A 14,847-nucleotide genomic window follows, 5' to 3' on the forward strand; every position below is an offset into this window, starting at 1 on the left:
GCTGGAAGGTTCCACCACTGGTTAGCACTTCTAGCTCTGTTGATTTCTGCAAGATTTCTCAAAAGCAGCACCACTGAGGTTTGGGGCTTAATTAATAAGGTGAGCAGCAGAGAACTGTATGAGGGAAGTCTCCAGGGCTCACAGGGGGAAACCACTCATGAAACTCCTCAAATTTAAACTATTGAAATATGAGAAATTTCAGCCCTTTGCTTCTTTTCTTGCCCTATCTCCTTTAACCCTGTAGCACTAACTTTTGTCATTCAATCTCTTGTCCTCCATCCCACTGCAGACCTTTCTTTTGTTCTTGTCCCAATCACCCAATCTCAAAACTGTATGACTTATCCTATCGTGAAAGGTCATCAATCTGAAATGATAACTCAGTTTTTCTCTCTACTTGTACCCTTGACCTGCTGAAAATTCCCGTCAGCGTTTTCTGTTTCCATTTTAGATTTTCAGCATCTGCAGTATTCTATTTTTCCATTAGTATAAAATTTACTTCAACTCAGGAAATTAAGACTGACTATGTCCATTCTTGGAAATATTTTTTAGCTACAGTTGCTGCAAATCCCTTACTGTTTAAGCACAAATCACTGAAAAACTTCTCATCAGTACAATTCCTAACTGGCTTTGAGCAGCTTTTTAAGAATATCTATTGCAAGAAGAATGTCACATATCTTAAGAATATGTTCTGCTGCAATTAATTTACAATGGTCTATAATTGTCTCATAGGAACAATCATTTTACAGTAAATGTCTAAATTTTTCATGTTTGCAGATAATAGGATTACGACTATTCCAGCAGGGGTATTCAATGGGTTTCCTAATCTCAAACTAATTGACCTCAGTAGAAATAAGATTCTTTCTTCCAACATTGACCCAGCAGCATTCAGAGTAAGTTTTACAAATCATTTTAAAAGAATTGTTATTAAATATTTTAAATTAACTACGTGAAAGAATTTATGCAGCTTTTGTTTAACTTCTTTTGAAACTAAGTTCATTATATCTAGGGACAGACATACGGGAAATAAAATATAAAATGACTGTTTTCCATACAGTAAAATTGAAATATAATGCAGTTTTGCAATGATAAGTTACAATAATTATATATTTTCAAACAGATTGCAAGTAGGTCAACTGACTCTTTTTTCATATGATAACCCAGATTGGTTTAAAGGGTTATGGGGATAGTGTTGATAGAAGTGCTCTTTTGATCAGCCATGATGGTATTAAATGGCAGTGTGGGCTCCACAGGCTCAATGGTCTACTCCTGTTCCTACATTCCTATGTTAAATGGAGCAAATTCTTAGTAGCTAAACAACACACTGAGGAACGCTAAGGAAAATCCAATTGTATTTAACACTTCTTTCCACTGCTTTTCATAAAAAACATGGGTTAGAATAACTATTTTTGTCCACCATTAACTACCTTCTTAGACTACTCTGTCTAAAATCCCCCAGGCTAACTATCATAAAGCCTAAGAAGCTTACAGATTGTTTTATCATGAAAATTAAAGCCACTCAGTTAATTGTTTAGCTGCCTGTGCTCTTCTGCATCGAGCCCAACCTTTAAACAGACTGCCATTGCTTCAGCGTTTTCTCATCTGAGGCAATGACCTAGTGCTATTTTCACGAGACTATTAATCCAGAAACTCAACCAATTTTCTGAGTTCAAATCCTGCCACAGCAGATGGTAGAATTTTAATTCCAAAAAATATCTGGAATTAAGAATCTACTGAAGATCAAGAAGCCATTGTCAAGTGTCAGAAAAACCCATCTGGCTCACTCATGTCCTACAGGGAAGAAAATCTACCATCCTCAGCTGGTCTGGCCTACGTTATGACTCCAGGCCTGTAGCAATGTGGTTGACTTTCAACTGCCCTCTGAAATGGCCTAGCAAGCCACTCATTTGTATTAATTGCTATGAAGTCTCAAGAAAGAGATGAAACCTGGCGGACTATCTGACTTCAGCACGGGCACTGGAACAGACAATTGCAGAAACAGTGCTGTCAACCCTGTAATGTCCTCCTTACCAACACCTGGGATGCTAGTACCGAAATTGGGAGCACCATCTCACAGTTTAGTCAAATACCAACCTGAAACCTCGTAATGAATCCCACATACTGTCCATCTGTGGCTGATTAATCAGTACTCCTTCATGTTGAACAACACGTGGAGGAAGCACTGAGAGTGGTAAAGTTACAAAATGTACTCTAGCTGGGGGATTTCAACGTCCACTGCCAAGAGTGGCTCAGCAACACTACTGATTGAACTGGGTGAGTCCAAGAGGACATAGCTGCTAGGTTGGGTCTGCGGCAATTGGTGAGGGAACCAACAAGAGGGAATAATATACCTGATCTCAAGCTCACCTATCGGCTGGCTGCAGATACATCTGTCCATAACAGTAGATAAGCCTGACCATTGCACAGTCCTTGTGGAGATGATGTGTCACCTTCACTTTGAGAATACCCTCTGTAATATTGTGTACATTATCACTGTGCTAAATGGGACAGATTTCGACAGATCTAGCAAGTCAAGACTGGGCATCCATGAAATGTTGTGGGCCATTAACAACAGCAGATTGTACTCCAGCACAATGTGCAACCTCATGACATGCATATCCCCCATTCAATTATTACCATCAAGTCAGGGGCTTAATCCTGTTTCCATGGACATTGCGAAAGAGCATGCCAGGAACAGCACCAGACATACCTGAAAATGAAGTACCAACCTGGTGAAGCTACCAAACAGGACTACTTGCATGCCAAACATCACATGCAGAAAATGATAAGCAGAGCTAAGCAATCCCACGTACAATAGATCTGATCTAAGATCTGCAGCTCTGCTACATCCAGTTGTGAATGCTGGTGGACAATTCAACAAGTGATTGGAGGAGAAGGCTCCACAAATATCCCCATCCTCAATGATGGAAGAGCTCAACACAGTGGAAAGGTAAGGCTGAAACATTCATAGTAATCTTCAGCCTGAAGTGTCAAGTGAATGATACATCTCGGCCTCCTCCAGTGGTCCCGAGCATTACAGATATCTGTATTCAGCTAAAGTGATTCATTCCATGTGATATCAAGAAACAGTTGCAGACACTGGATATGATGGGCCCTGACAACATTCCTGCAACAGTACTGAAAACTTGTGCTCCAGAACGTGCTGCTCACCTAGCCACGATATTCCAGTACAGTTATAACAGTGGCATCTACATGACAATGTGGAAAATTGTCCAAGTATGACCTGTACACAAAAAAGCAGGACAAATTGAACCCAGCCAATTACCAGCCCATCAGTCTACTCCGAATATTAAAAAAGTGATGGAAGGTGTCATCAACCGTGCTATCAAGCAGCACTTGCTCAGCAACAACTTGCTCAATGATGTCCACTTTGCGTTCTGCCAAGGCCACTCAACCAGACTTGATTCAAACGTTGTCAAAAGACCTTCTAGAATTCTAGAAGAAAGGTGAGACTGACAGTTTTTGGCATCAAGGCCACATTCACCTGAGTATAGCATCAAAGTACCTTACCAAAACTTAAATCAATGGGTATGACTCTCCACTGGTTGGAGTCATTCATGGCACATAGGAAGCTGACTGTGGTTATTGGAGGTCAGTCATCTCAGCTCTAGGACATCTCTGCAGGAACTCATCAGAATATTGTCGTAGGCATAAACATCCTCAGCAGCTTCATCAATGACCTTCCCTTTTTGGAAGTTTGCCAATGATTGCACAATGTTCAGCATGATTCATGACTCCTCAGATTGTGAAGCAGATTGTGTTCAAGTTAAGATCTGGACAATATCCATTTTTGGGCTGACAAGTAGCGAGAAACATTCGCACCACATAAATACCAGGCAATGACCATCTCCAATGAGAGACAATCTGATCACCATCCCTTGAAAGCCATTAGCGTTCTCATCACTGAATCCTTAACTATCAGAATACCATTGACCACAAACTCAAACTGCACTTGTCACATAAACATAGTGACCACAAGAACAGGTCAAAGGCTAGGAATACTGCAGAAAGTAATTCACCTCCTAACTCCCCAGAGCCTGTCCACCATCTGCAAGGCACATGTGAGGAACGTGATAGAATACTCCTCACTTGCCTGAATGGATGCAGCTCCAACAGCACTCACGAAGCTTAACACCATCCAAGACAAAGCAGCCTGCCTGACTGGCACCAGATCCAAGCATCCACTCCCTCCACTCCAACATTCAGTTGTGGCAGTCTGCAAAATCTACAAGATGCATTACAGAAATTCATCAAAGATCCTTAAACAGCATCTTCCAAACCTACGGCTACTTCCATCTAGAAAGTTAAGGGCAGCATTTATGTGGGAACACCACCCTTGCAAGTTCTCCTCGAAGCCACTCACCATTCTGACTTGGAAATATATAATCATTTCTTCACTGGCACTGGGTCAAAACCCTGGAATTTGCTCGCTGAGGGCATTGTAGGTCAAATTACAGCATGCAGACTGCAGCAGTTTAAAAAGACAGCTCACCACCACCTTCCCAAGGGCACCATGGATGGGCAACAAATGTTGGACAGCCAGCAATGCCCACATATCATGAGCGAATATAACAAAGCTAAAACCTGCATTATCCAATAAATGGCAAAATATTTGAAGTGATTCATGAATTTAGAATCTAGTATTTAAAAGCATAATGATTGATTACACAAATTTTGGTTGAAACATTAACAATTCTTTTTATGTCTTCTATTGAATCCCATGAAATATAGATGTGTAATGACAATATCTGTGCTTTATTTAAATTGTAAAAAGTTGTTCCTTTCAAAATAGGAGGCATGCTTCTTTTTCAGGGATTAAAAAAACTGGAACGCCTATACATGGATCAAAATTTGTTGGTCCAGATTCCTCCTCAACTCCCTCGAAAACTTGTCGAACTAAAAGTAAATGACAACCTACTTCAACGACTGGATGAAGAAGCTTTCCAGGGTATTTTTTTTTGTTTTAAATATATGTTAGAAGAGATTTGGCGAAGTTTAACTAATACAACCAAAAACATGGCTGCCACAAAAAAAACTTATTTAAAGTCAGAGCCTCTAATTAACACTGTGTGAATAATCTGATTTTAAATTAGTAAAAATTACTTTCCTTTTAGTAATTGTATTGGTGTTCAATAGTTAATTTCCTAGTATATTGAGAGACATAGATTCAAAAGCTTTTAAAACATGTCTTCTGGTATCCCTGCATTTTCTACAAATGTACATAATTAGCAGAATCACCCAACAGATTAATTTTATCAAGAGGCTTGGTGAGCTTGTCGTGCAATTTTTCTTTTAAAACTATGCAAGAGATCATTCAGCCACAGTTTGTTGTGGACATAATTTATGATTAAAATTTCTTTTTATATGTTTGTTTGGCTGATTTCAGACAAAAGTCTGCTGAACAAAAATATGCATCTGAGCGAAATGAGAGGCTTGGTGTATCTAGCACCACAGAAACGTGTTTAATATAATTGCGTACTTTACAACCACTGCATCAAAATTAAAGCAGAAGAATTCTACGACAATAATTTTGCATTTCAAGACAAAATACAGAAGATGAGCTAACAAGGTGTAGAGCTGGATAAACACAGCAGGCCAGGCAACATCAGAGGAGCAGGAAAGCTGATGTTTCGGGTCGGGACTTTTCAGAAGGGTCCAGACCCGAAACGTCAGCTTTCCTGCTTCTCTGATGCTGCTTGGCCTGCTGTGTTCATCCAGCTCTACACCTTGTTATCTCAGACTCCAGCACTGGCAATTCCTACTCCCTCACAGATGAGTTGCTTTCTTGTTTTATATTTTTGAAAAAATTAGCAAGTTCTCTTGAAGGATATTTTGGGTTATGCTCAATAAATTTCTGTTAAGGACAAAGAAATACTATCATGCATTCCTTAGTTCAATATATTTCCAGTAGCAGGATAGTATTTTTAAACTTCAGGTAGATGACACTGTAAGCATCACATATTGTTCTGAATTTTCCAAGGAGTGGTTATCTCATGCAGCTTGCTATTCCAACCTTCTGTTTTATGAAAGGAGAGAGTTCTGCATTTCTGACAGGAGATTCCTATCAGGGCTTACTTAGAACTGTGAAGTTGTACTTCCATTCTCACAGTTTTGCTGTAGTGTACAACTGTAAGGGAAAGGCAAACCATTGTTGTCTGCTGCTCTAAAATTTGAAGATTCAGAGCCACAGACAACACATATAGAGTCTTTATCAATCGCTTTCAAGTGTTAAATACATAAAGTAAGTACAACATTAGAATGCTGGGATGATAGTGTGCCAGGCGAGTAGGGAGTTAAGTTGTCAGGTGGGTATGGTGCCAGAGTGCAAGGTGGCAAGTCGGCCTGGTATGTGATGCAGCTAGCATGATGCACAGAAATTTTGGGCAAGGTCAGGGTAGATGGGAGAATACAGACACTAGTTTCTGGGTCTGGAAGTTACTGTCACACATGGGACTTGGAGGCCTGTAAGAAAACTAGAGGCGATGCTGGTCCTGAGAATGGTCAGGAGGGGCAGAGACTGATCAGAGTGGGGCCAAGATGGCCCCAGATCCATAGTGGGCAAACTGAAGGGGGGAATGGTCAGGTCTGGAGTGGGTGCAGCGGTGGTTTGAGACTGGAATGTGGTGGGGGCGTGGGGAGTGCGCGATTTGGGTATGGTCCTGGGGTGAAAGGGGTTCAAGTTTGCAGCAATTGAAGGTTGAGTGCATCTGGATGGGGGAATGTTGGTTTGGTCCACAGTAGGTGAAGGGGGTAGAATCTACATCCCGATTATGGTTGGCTGGAGTGGGATCAGTTGACTAGGTACTCAGGAGTTAGACTATGAACTTGATAGCCTACCTTTTCTAAAATAGCTATTTACTTAATTTCATCAGAGCTATCTGAATTCTCTGCTTAAAGTGAAGACTTTCAGAGGCTTGTATGTATATAGCAATTGCCCTTGTAGTCTTTTTAATTTCTTGGGCAATTACTTCGGAGTCTGCTATGATGGAGATTCTCAAGGTGCTGGACATCAATGCTGGAATAGCAACTGTCTATCAGAAAATCTGGGCCAATACTTTAAAACCAAAATTTTCACTATAATGTAGATTATTGTCACATGTTATATTTAATGTTATTGACAACTTATGAATAACACAGTTAATGTGTATGATCAATCAATTTTCTTTCAAAATTCAACAGGTCTAAATAAAATAGTCAATCTGGAACTGGAAGGTAATAAACTCAGTGAAAGCAATGTACAACCATTGGTCTTTAGACCTCTTAAGCGACTCACTTACTTACGACTGGGAAAGAATAAATTTAGAACCTTACCACAAGGTCTTCCTCCCTCCATAGAGGTAAAGATAAACTTTTATCTTTGTCACTTTCAACTGACTATTGACCGCCTTTCAGATTCTATATTTAAAAACATACCTTTGTGTACTTATGTGCCTGTGTACCGAATTCACAGATAGAAAATTGAAGTGTAAGAATTAGCCACTGAGAATGCCAACCATACTACTGAAGATGGCACGGTGGCTCAGTGGTTAGCACTGCAGCCTCACAGCACCAGGGACCCAGGTTCAATTCCAGTCTCAGTCGACTGTGTGGAGTTTGCACATTCTCCCTGTGCCTGCATGGGTTTCCTCCGGGTGCTCCGGTTTCCTCCCACAGTCCAAAGATGTTCAGATTAGGTGGATTGGCCATGCTAAATTGCCCGTAGTGTTCAGGGGTGTGTGGGTTATAGGGGGATGGGTCTGGGTGGGATGCTTCAAGGGGTGGTGTGGACTTGTTGGGCTAAAGAGCCTTTTTCCACACTGTAGGGAATCTAATCAAGACCCAGATTTTAAGATCAATTTAAGACAGAAACAAAACTTCAGTAAATTTTAATGAGCCTAGCTGTACATGTAGGATTTGCTTGACAAAATTGATAAATTTATACCACCTGGACATTAATTCAGAAAATAAGCAGGTAAATCCCCAGGACCTGATCAAGTGCATCCCATGACATTCTGGGAAGTCAGAGAAGAAATTGCAGGACGCCGTGACATAAGTTGTTGGAGCGGATTCTGGGAAACAGGAACTACATACATGTGGAATGGCAAGAGCTGATTAAGGATAGTCAGCATGTTTTTGTACATGGGAAATTGTTTCTCACAAACTTGACAAGTTTTTTGAAGAAATTACCAAGATGATTGACGAAGATAGAGTGGTAGACACTGTCTACATGGATTTTAGCAAGACCTTCAACAAGCTTCTGCAGGGTAGACTGGTTAGTAAGGTTACATCACATGCAACCAGGGACAGCTAACCAATTGGATACAAAATTGGTTTGACAGTAGGACACAGAGGGTAGTGGTAGAGGGCTGGTGTTCAGACTGGAGGCCTGTGGCCAGCGATGGTGTGGTGCAAGAATCAGTGCTGGGTCCACTGTTGTTGGTCATTTCTATAAACAATTTGGATGAGAATACAGGAGACATGGTTGTAAGTGTGTGGCTGACACTAAAATTGATGGTGTAACGTACTGTGAGAAAGGTTAACGAAGAGCGCAATAGGGTCTTGATCAATTGGGCCAGTGGGCCGAGGAATGTCAGATGGATTTCAATTGGGATAAATGCAAAGTGTTGCATTTTGGGGAGTCAAATCAGGGCAGGAATTACAAAGTTAGAGGTAGGGCCCTGAGCATTGTTGTCAAACAGAGAGATATATGAGTGCAGGTAAAGAATTCCTTGAAAATGGCAACACAGGAAGACAGGGTGGTGAAGATGATGTTTGGCATGCTTACCTTCCTCAGTCAGAGCATTGATACAAGGGTTGTGATGTCATATTTATGGCTGTACAGATACTGGAAAGGTCACATTTGGAGTACTGTGTACAATTCCGGTCAACCTGCTATAGGAAGAATGTTATTAAACTGGAAAGGGTGCAATAAAGATTTACAAGGATGTTACCAAGACTAGAGGGTTTGAGTTATAAGGAGAAGCAGGATATGCTGCAACTTCTTCCCTTGGAGCATAGGAGGCTGAATAGTGACCTTTTAGAGGTTTATAAAATTATGAAGGGCGTAGATGGGTGAATGGCCAAGGTCTTTTCCCCAGGAAAGGGGAGTCCAAAACCAGACAGCATAGGTTTAAGTTGAGAGGGGCAACATTTTCACACAATTAGGTCGTACGTACGTGGATTGAGCTGCCAGGGGAAATGGTAAAGGTGAGTACAATTACGATATTTAAAAGACATTTGGACAGGTACATGGATTGGAAAGGTTTAGATTGACATGAGCCAAATGCAGGCAAATGGTACTAGTTTCAGTTTAGAAAACATGGTCATCGTGGACTAATTGGGCTGAAGGGTCTGTTCCCATACAGTATGGCTCTATGATTCTAATTTTAATTTATAATCAGTAGAACCATTTTGCAGATAACAGATACTGCTAACTTTGCTACTTACAGTTTTTATGGATCCATCTTTTGTTTCTTTAAAAGGTTGGATTTTATTCTGATCTTGTCATTTACAAATCCACCACTTATCTCCTTATTTGTCTCACTATCACTGTTTATTTTATCTTGCATCATCATCATCATCATCCCCTTTCACCATTACATTTCTTTTGCTTTCCATCCTGACAGATTTTTCCTTTTGTTCTTTCCTTCCTCTTACCCACAACTCCTTTACTATGCTTCAGTGCTTTTTCAAAACTTACTACATCTCTATGTTTTCCATTCCTGATGAAAAGTCATCGACCTGAAATGCTGAGTAGAATTTTACTGTCCTTCTGGAAGTGGGCTCACAAATGGTGGGAGGAGAGCTTGAGGCTATAAAGGCTTTGTGAAGCCTGGCATGGTTGAGATTCAAGGCCCTGTGTGAACAGGAGGTGATATGCCAGTATGGACTGGGTTGGAAGAGCGTTGTACTGAATATTGTTTTCTCCATTTAATAATTTATTCCTAAAATCTGCAATGTTGGACTTCTTACCTCTCTATTTTTCAAGAACTGTAACTGAAGAAGATGTACCAAGGACCATGTATCTAAGATGGTGCAATAAGCATCAACTAATACATGTTTAACTGTATTCATTTGCGTAGATGTGGCATTAAAGCAAGTCTAGTCCTAAGATCCAAATTAGGTGCCATGACAGCAATGCTGTACTTGTCACCTATGTGTCTCTACTGGTATTTTAACAGTTGAATGCAAGGAGTTGGGTGGACTGCTTGGATCACTTGAGGCCCTTCCCTGGTCAGATATGGGAACTTAAGATCCTCTTCCTATTGTCACTGTATTTTACCAGTGGTGTGAAGTGTCGATTGCACATGACAAACCTTTTACAAATGAACCCTCCATTTCTAGGATAATAAAATGTGAGGCTGGATGAACACAGCAGGCCAAGCAGCATCTCAGGAGCACAAAAGCTGACGTTTCGGGCCTAGACCCTTCATCAGAGAGGGGGATGGGGGGAGGGAACTGGAATAAATAGGGAGAGAGGGGGAGGCGGACCGAAGATGGAGAGTAAAGAAGATAGGTGGAGAGAGTGTAGGTGGGGAGGTAGGGAGGGGATAGGTCAGTCCAGGGAAGACGGACAGGTCAAGGAGGTGGGATGAGGTTAGTAGGTAGCGGGGGGTGCGGCTTGGGGTGGGAGGAAGGGATGGGTGAGAGGAAGAACCGGTTAGGGAGGCAGAGACAGGTTGGACTGGTTTTGGGATGCAGTGGGTGGGGGGGAAGAGCTGGGCTGGTTGTGTGGTGCAGTGGGGGGAGGGGACGAACTGGGCTGGTTGAGGGATGCAGTAGGGGAAGGGGAGATTTTGAAACTGGTGAAGTCCACATTGATACCATATGGCTGCAGGGTTCCCCGGCGGAATATGAGTTGCTGTTCCTGCAACCTTCGGGTGGCATCATTGTGGCAGTGCAGGAGGCCTATGATGGACATGTCATCAAGAGAATGGGAGGGGGAGTGGAAATGGTTTGCGACTGGGAGGTGCAGTTGTTTTTTGCGAACTGAGCGGAGGTGTTCTGCAAAGCGGTCCCCAAGCCTCCGCTTGGTTTCCCCAATGTAGAGGAAGCCGCACCGGGTACAGTGGATGCAGTATACCACATTGGCAGATGTGCAGGTGAACCTCTGCTTGATGTGGAATGTCATCTTGGGGCCTGGGATGGGGGTGAGGGAGGAGGTGTGGGGACAAGTGTAGCATTTCCTGCGGTTGCAGGGGAAGGTGCCGGGTGTGGTGGGGTTGGAGGGCAGTGTGGAGCGAACAAGGGAGTCACGGAGAGAGTGGTCTCTCTGGAAAGCAGACAGGGGAGGGGATGGAAAAATGTCTTGGGTGGTGGGGTCGGATTGTAAATGGCGGAAGTGTCGGAGGATAATGCGTTGTATCCGGAGGTTGGTAGGGTGGTGTGTGAGAACGAGGGGGATCCTCTTGGGGCGGTTGTGGCGGGGGCGGGGTGTGAGGGATGTGTCGCAGGAAATGCGGGAGACGCGGTCAAGGGCGTTCTCGATCACCGTGGGGGGAAAGTTGCGGTCCTTAAAGAACTTGGACATCTGGGATGTGCGGGAGTGGAATGTCTTGTCGTGGGAGCAGATGCGGCGGAGGCGGAGGAATTGGGAATAGGGGATGGAATTTTTGCAGGAGGGTGGGTGGGAGGAGGTGTATTCTAGGTAGCTGTGGGAGTCGGTGGGCTTGAAGTGGACATCAGTTACAAGCTGGTTGCCTGAGATGGAGACTGAGAGGTCCAGGAAGGTGAGGGATGTGCTGGAGATGGCCCAGGTGAACTGAAGGTTGGGGTGGAAGGTGTTGGTGAAGTGGATGAACTGTTCGAGCTCCTCTGGGGAGCAAGAGGCGGCGCCGATACAGTCATCAATGTACCGGAGGAAGAGGTGGGGTTTGGGGCCTGTGTAGGTGCGGAAGAGGGACTGTTCCACGTAACCTACAAAGAGGCAGGCATAGCTGGGGCCCATGCGGGTGCCCATGGCCACCCCCTTAGTCTGTAGGAAGTGGGAGGAGTCAAAAGAGAAGTTGTTGAGTGTGAGGACGAGTTCAGCTAGGCGGATGAGAGTGTCGGTGGAGGGGGACTGGTCGGGCCTGCGGGACAGGAAGAAGCGGAGGGCCTTGAGGCCATCTCCATGCGGAATGCAGGTGTACAGGGACTGGACGTCCATGGTGAATATGAGGTGTTGGGGGCCAGGGAATTGGAAGTCCTGGAGGAGGTGGAGGGCGTGGGTGGTGTCACGGACGTAGGTGGGGAGTTCCTGGACCAAAGGGGAGAAAATGGAGTCCAGACAGGTGGAGATGAGTTCGGTGGGGCAGGAGCAGGCTGAGACGATGGGTCGACCAGGGCAGGCAGGTTTGTGGATTTTGGGAAGGAGATAGAAACGGGCCGTGCGGGGTTGGGGAACAATGAGGTTGGAGGCTGTGAATCCGCCTAGCTGAACTCGTCCTCACACTCAACAACTTCTCTTTTGACTCCTCCCACTTCCTACAGACTAAGGGGGTGGCCATGGGCACCCGCATGGGCCCCAGCTATGCCTGCCTCTTTGTAGGTTACGTGGAACAGTCCCTCTTCCGCACCTACACAGGCCCCAAACCCCACCTCTTCCTCCGGTACATTGATGACTGTATCGGCGCCGCCTCTTGCTCCCCAGAGGAGCTCGAACAGTTCATCCACTTCACCAACACCTTCCACCCCAACCTTCAGTTCACCTGGGCCATCTCCAGCACATCCCTCACCTTCCTGGGCCTCTCAGTCTCCATCTCAGGCAACCAGCTTGTAACTGATGTCCACTTCAAGCCCACCGACTCCCACAGCTACCTAGAATACACCTCCTCCCACCCACCCTCCTGCAAAAATTCCATCCCCTATTCCCAATTCCTCCGCCTCTGCCGCATCTGCTCCCACGACAAGACATTCCACTCCTGCACATCCCAGATGTCCAAGTTCTTTAAGGACCGCAACTTTCCCCCCACGGTGATCGAGAACGCCCTTGACCGCGTCTCCCGCATTTCCCGCGACACATCCCTCACACCCCGCCCCCGCCACAACCGCCCCAAGAGGATCCCCCTCGTTCTCACACACCACCCTACCAACCTCCGGATACAACGCATTATCCTCCGACACTTCCGCCATTTATAATCCGACCCCACCACCCAAGACATTTTTCCATCCCCTCCCCTGTCTGCTTTCCGGAGAGAACACTCTCTCCGTGACTCCCTTGTTCGCTCCACACTGCCCTCAAACCCCACCACACCCGGCACCTTCTCCTGCAACCGCAGGAAATGCTACACTTGTCCCCACACCTCCTCCCTCACCCCCATCCCAGGCCCCAAGATGACATTCCACATCAAGCAGAGGTTCACCTGCACATCTACCAATGTGGTATACTGCATCCACTGTACCCGGTGCGGCTTCCTCTACATTGGGGAAACCAAGCGGAGGCTTGGGGGCCGCTTTGCAGAACACCTCCGCTCAGTTCGCAAAAAACAACTGCACCTCCCAGTCGCAAACCATTTCCACTCCCCCTCCCATTCTCTTGATGACATGTCCATCATGGGCCTCCTGCACTGCCACAATGATGCCACCCGAAGGTTGCAGGAACAGCAACTCATAGTCCGCCTGGGAACCCTGCAGCCATATGGTATCAATGTGGACTTCACCAGTTTCAAAATCTCCCCTTCCCCTACTGCATCCCTCAACCAGCCCAGTTCGTCCCCTCCCCCCACTGCACCACACAACCAGCCCAGCTCTTCCCCCCCACCCACTGCATCCCAAAACCAGTCCAACCTGTCTCTGCCTCCCTAACCGGTTCTTCCTCTCACCCATCCCTTCCTCCCACCCCAAGCCGCACCCCCCGCTACCTACTAACCTCATCCCACCTCCTTGACCTGTCCGTCTTCCCTGGACTGACCTATCCCCTCCCTACCTCCCCACCTACACTCTCTCCACCTATCTTCTTTACTCTCCATCTTCGGTCCGCCTCCCCCTCTCTCCCTATTTATTCCAGTTCCCTCCCCCCATCCCCCTCTCTGATGAAGGGTCTAGGCCCGAAACGTCAGCTTTTGTGCTCCTGAGATGCTGCTTGGCCTGCTGTGTTCATCCAGCCTCACATTTTATTATCTTGGAATCTCCAGCATCTGCAGTTCCCATTATCTCTGATACTATTTTAACCTCCATTTCTAGGACCCTGCATTGAACAGAGGCTCTTGCCCCATATGATACTCCATCCCCAAACTGTTCACCTTGCAGGCCGTCCTCAATTTGTTCTCTTCCCCCACCTTTTGGGCAGGGTCTGCAGGTTGGGTGGTTAAATAAGGCCGCCTGCACATAAAATTTCATTGATAAGACAACTTCCCGCTCACGGTTTCTGTTCAACTTGCTGAATATTTCCAGCATTTTCCATTATAATATGATATAATGTGGGAATGTGGAATTTAAGACACAAGCAGATCAGCCATGATCTTATTAAATGCCAGACAAAGTTTAACATGTTCTGAATAAGGCTCACTGGACCTGAAACATTAACGTTGCTTTCTCCCCACAGATACAATTTCTAATTTTGTTTCTGATTTCCAGCATCCAAAGTTTTTTTTAGTTTTTTTTTAAATATACAAAGGAGTACCAATGATGCACCATACAAATGGACCTTACATAGTATCAAGTGAGTTTTTAAATTAAAAACAGGAGCTTTACCTTGAAGACAATGAAATTGAAGAAATATCTGAAGTTAGTTTGAATAGGACTACCAATTTGAATGTGATGGTTCTCAGGAATAACAAGCTTGATGAAACCAGGATAGCACCATTTGCTTGGATAAAACTCAAGTGAGTAATTTGATAATTATTAAATATTTGCAACCATTGACTGAAG

The 14,847-nt window shown here is 44.7% G+C and overlaps 2 protein-coding genes across 6 annotated transcripts in view; one reads left to right on the top strand and one right to left on the bottom strand.

Annotated features, from left to right (window-relative positions):
* cenpp (centromere protein P) overlaps positions 1–14,847 on the bottom strand; it is a 307,375-nt gene that overhangs the window by 46,891 nt on the left and 245,637 nt on the right. The gene's annotated exons all lie outside the window — the stretch shown is intronic.
* Positions 1–14,847, top strand: part of ecm2 (extracellular matrix protein 2, female organ and adipocyte specific) — a 53,353-nt gene that overhangs the window by 30,645 nt on the left and 7,861 nt on the right. For all 5 annotated transcript variants that reach the window (XM_048547318.2, XM_059649822.1, XM_048547320.2 and 2 more), the window contains 4 exons: positions 775–890; positions 4,831–4,966; positions 7,198–7,355; positions 14,662–14,801. In XM_048547318.2, coding sequence (XP_048403275.2) covers positions 775–890; positions 4,831–4,966; positions 7,198–7,355; positions 14,662–14,801 — 550 coding nt within the window. The remainder of the gene's footprint in view (positions 1–774; positions 891–4,830; positions 4,967–7,197; positions 7,356–14,661; positions 14,802–14,847) is intronic.

Source organism: Stegostoma tigrinum, chromosome 11, assembly GCF_030684315.1.
Source record: "Stegostoma tigrinum isolate sSteTig4 chromosome 11, sSteTig4.hap1, whole genome shotgun sequence".
Lineage (NCBI taxonomy): Eukaryota > Metazoa > Chordata > Chondrichthyes > Orectolobiformes > Stegostomatidae > Stegostoma > Stegostoma tigrinum.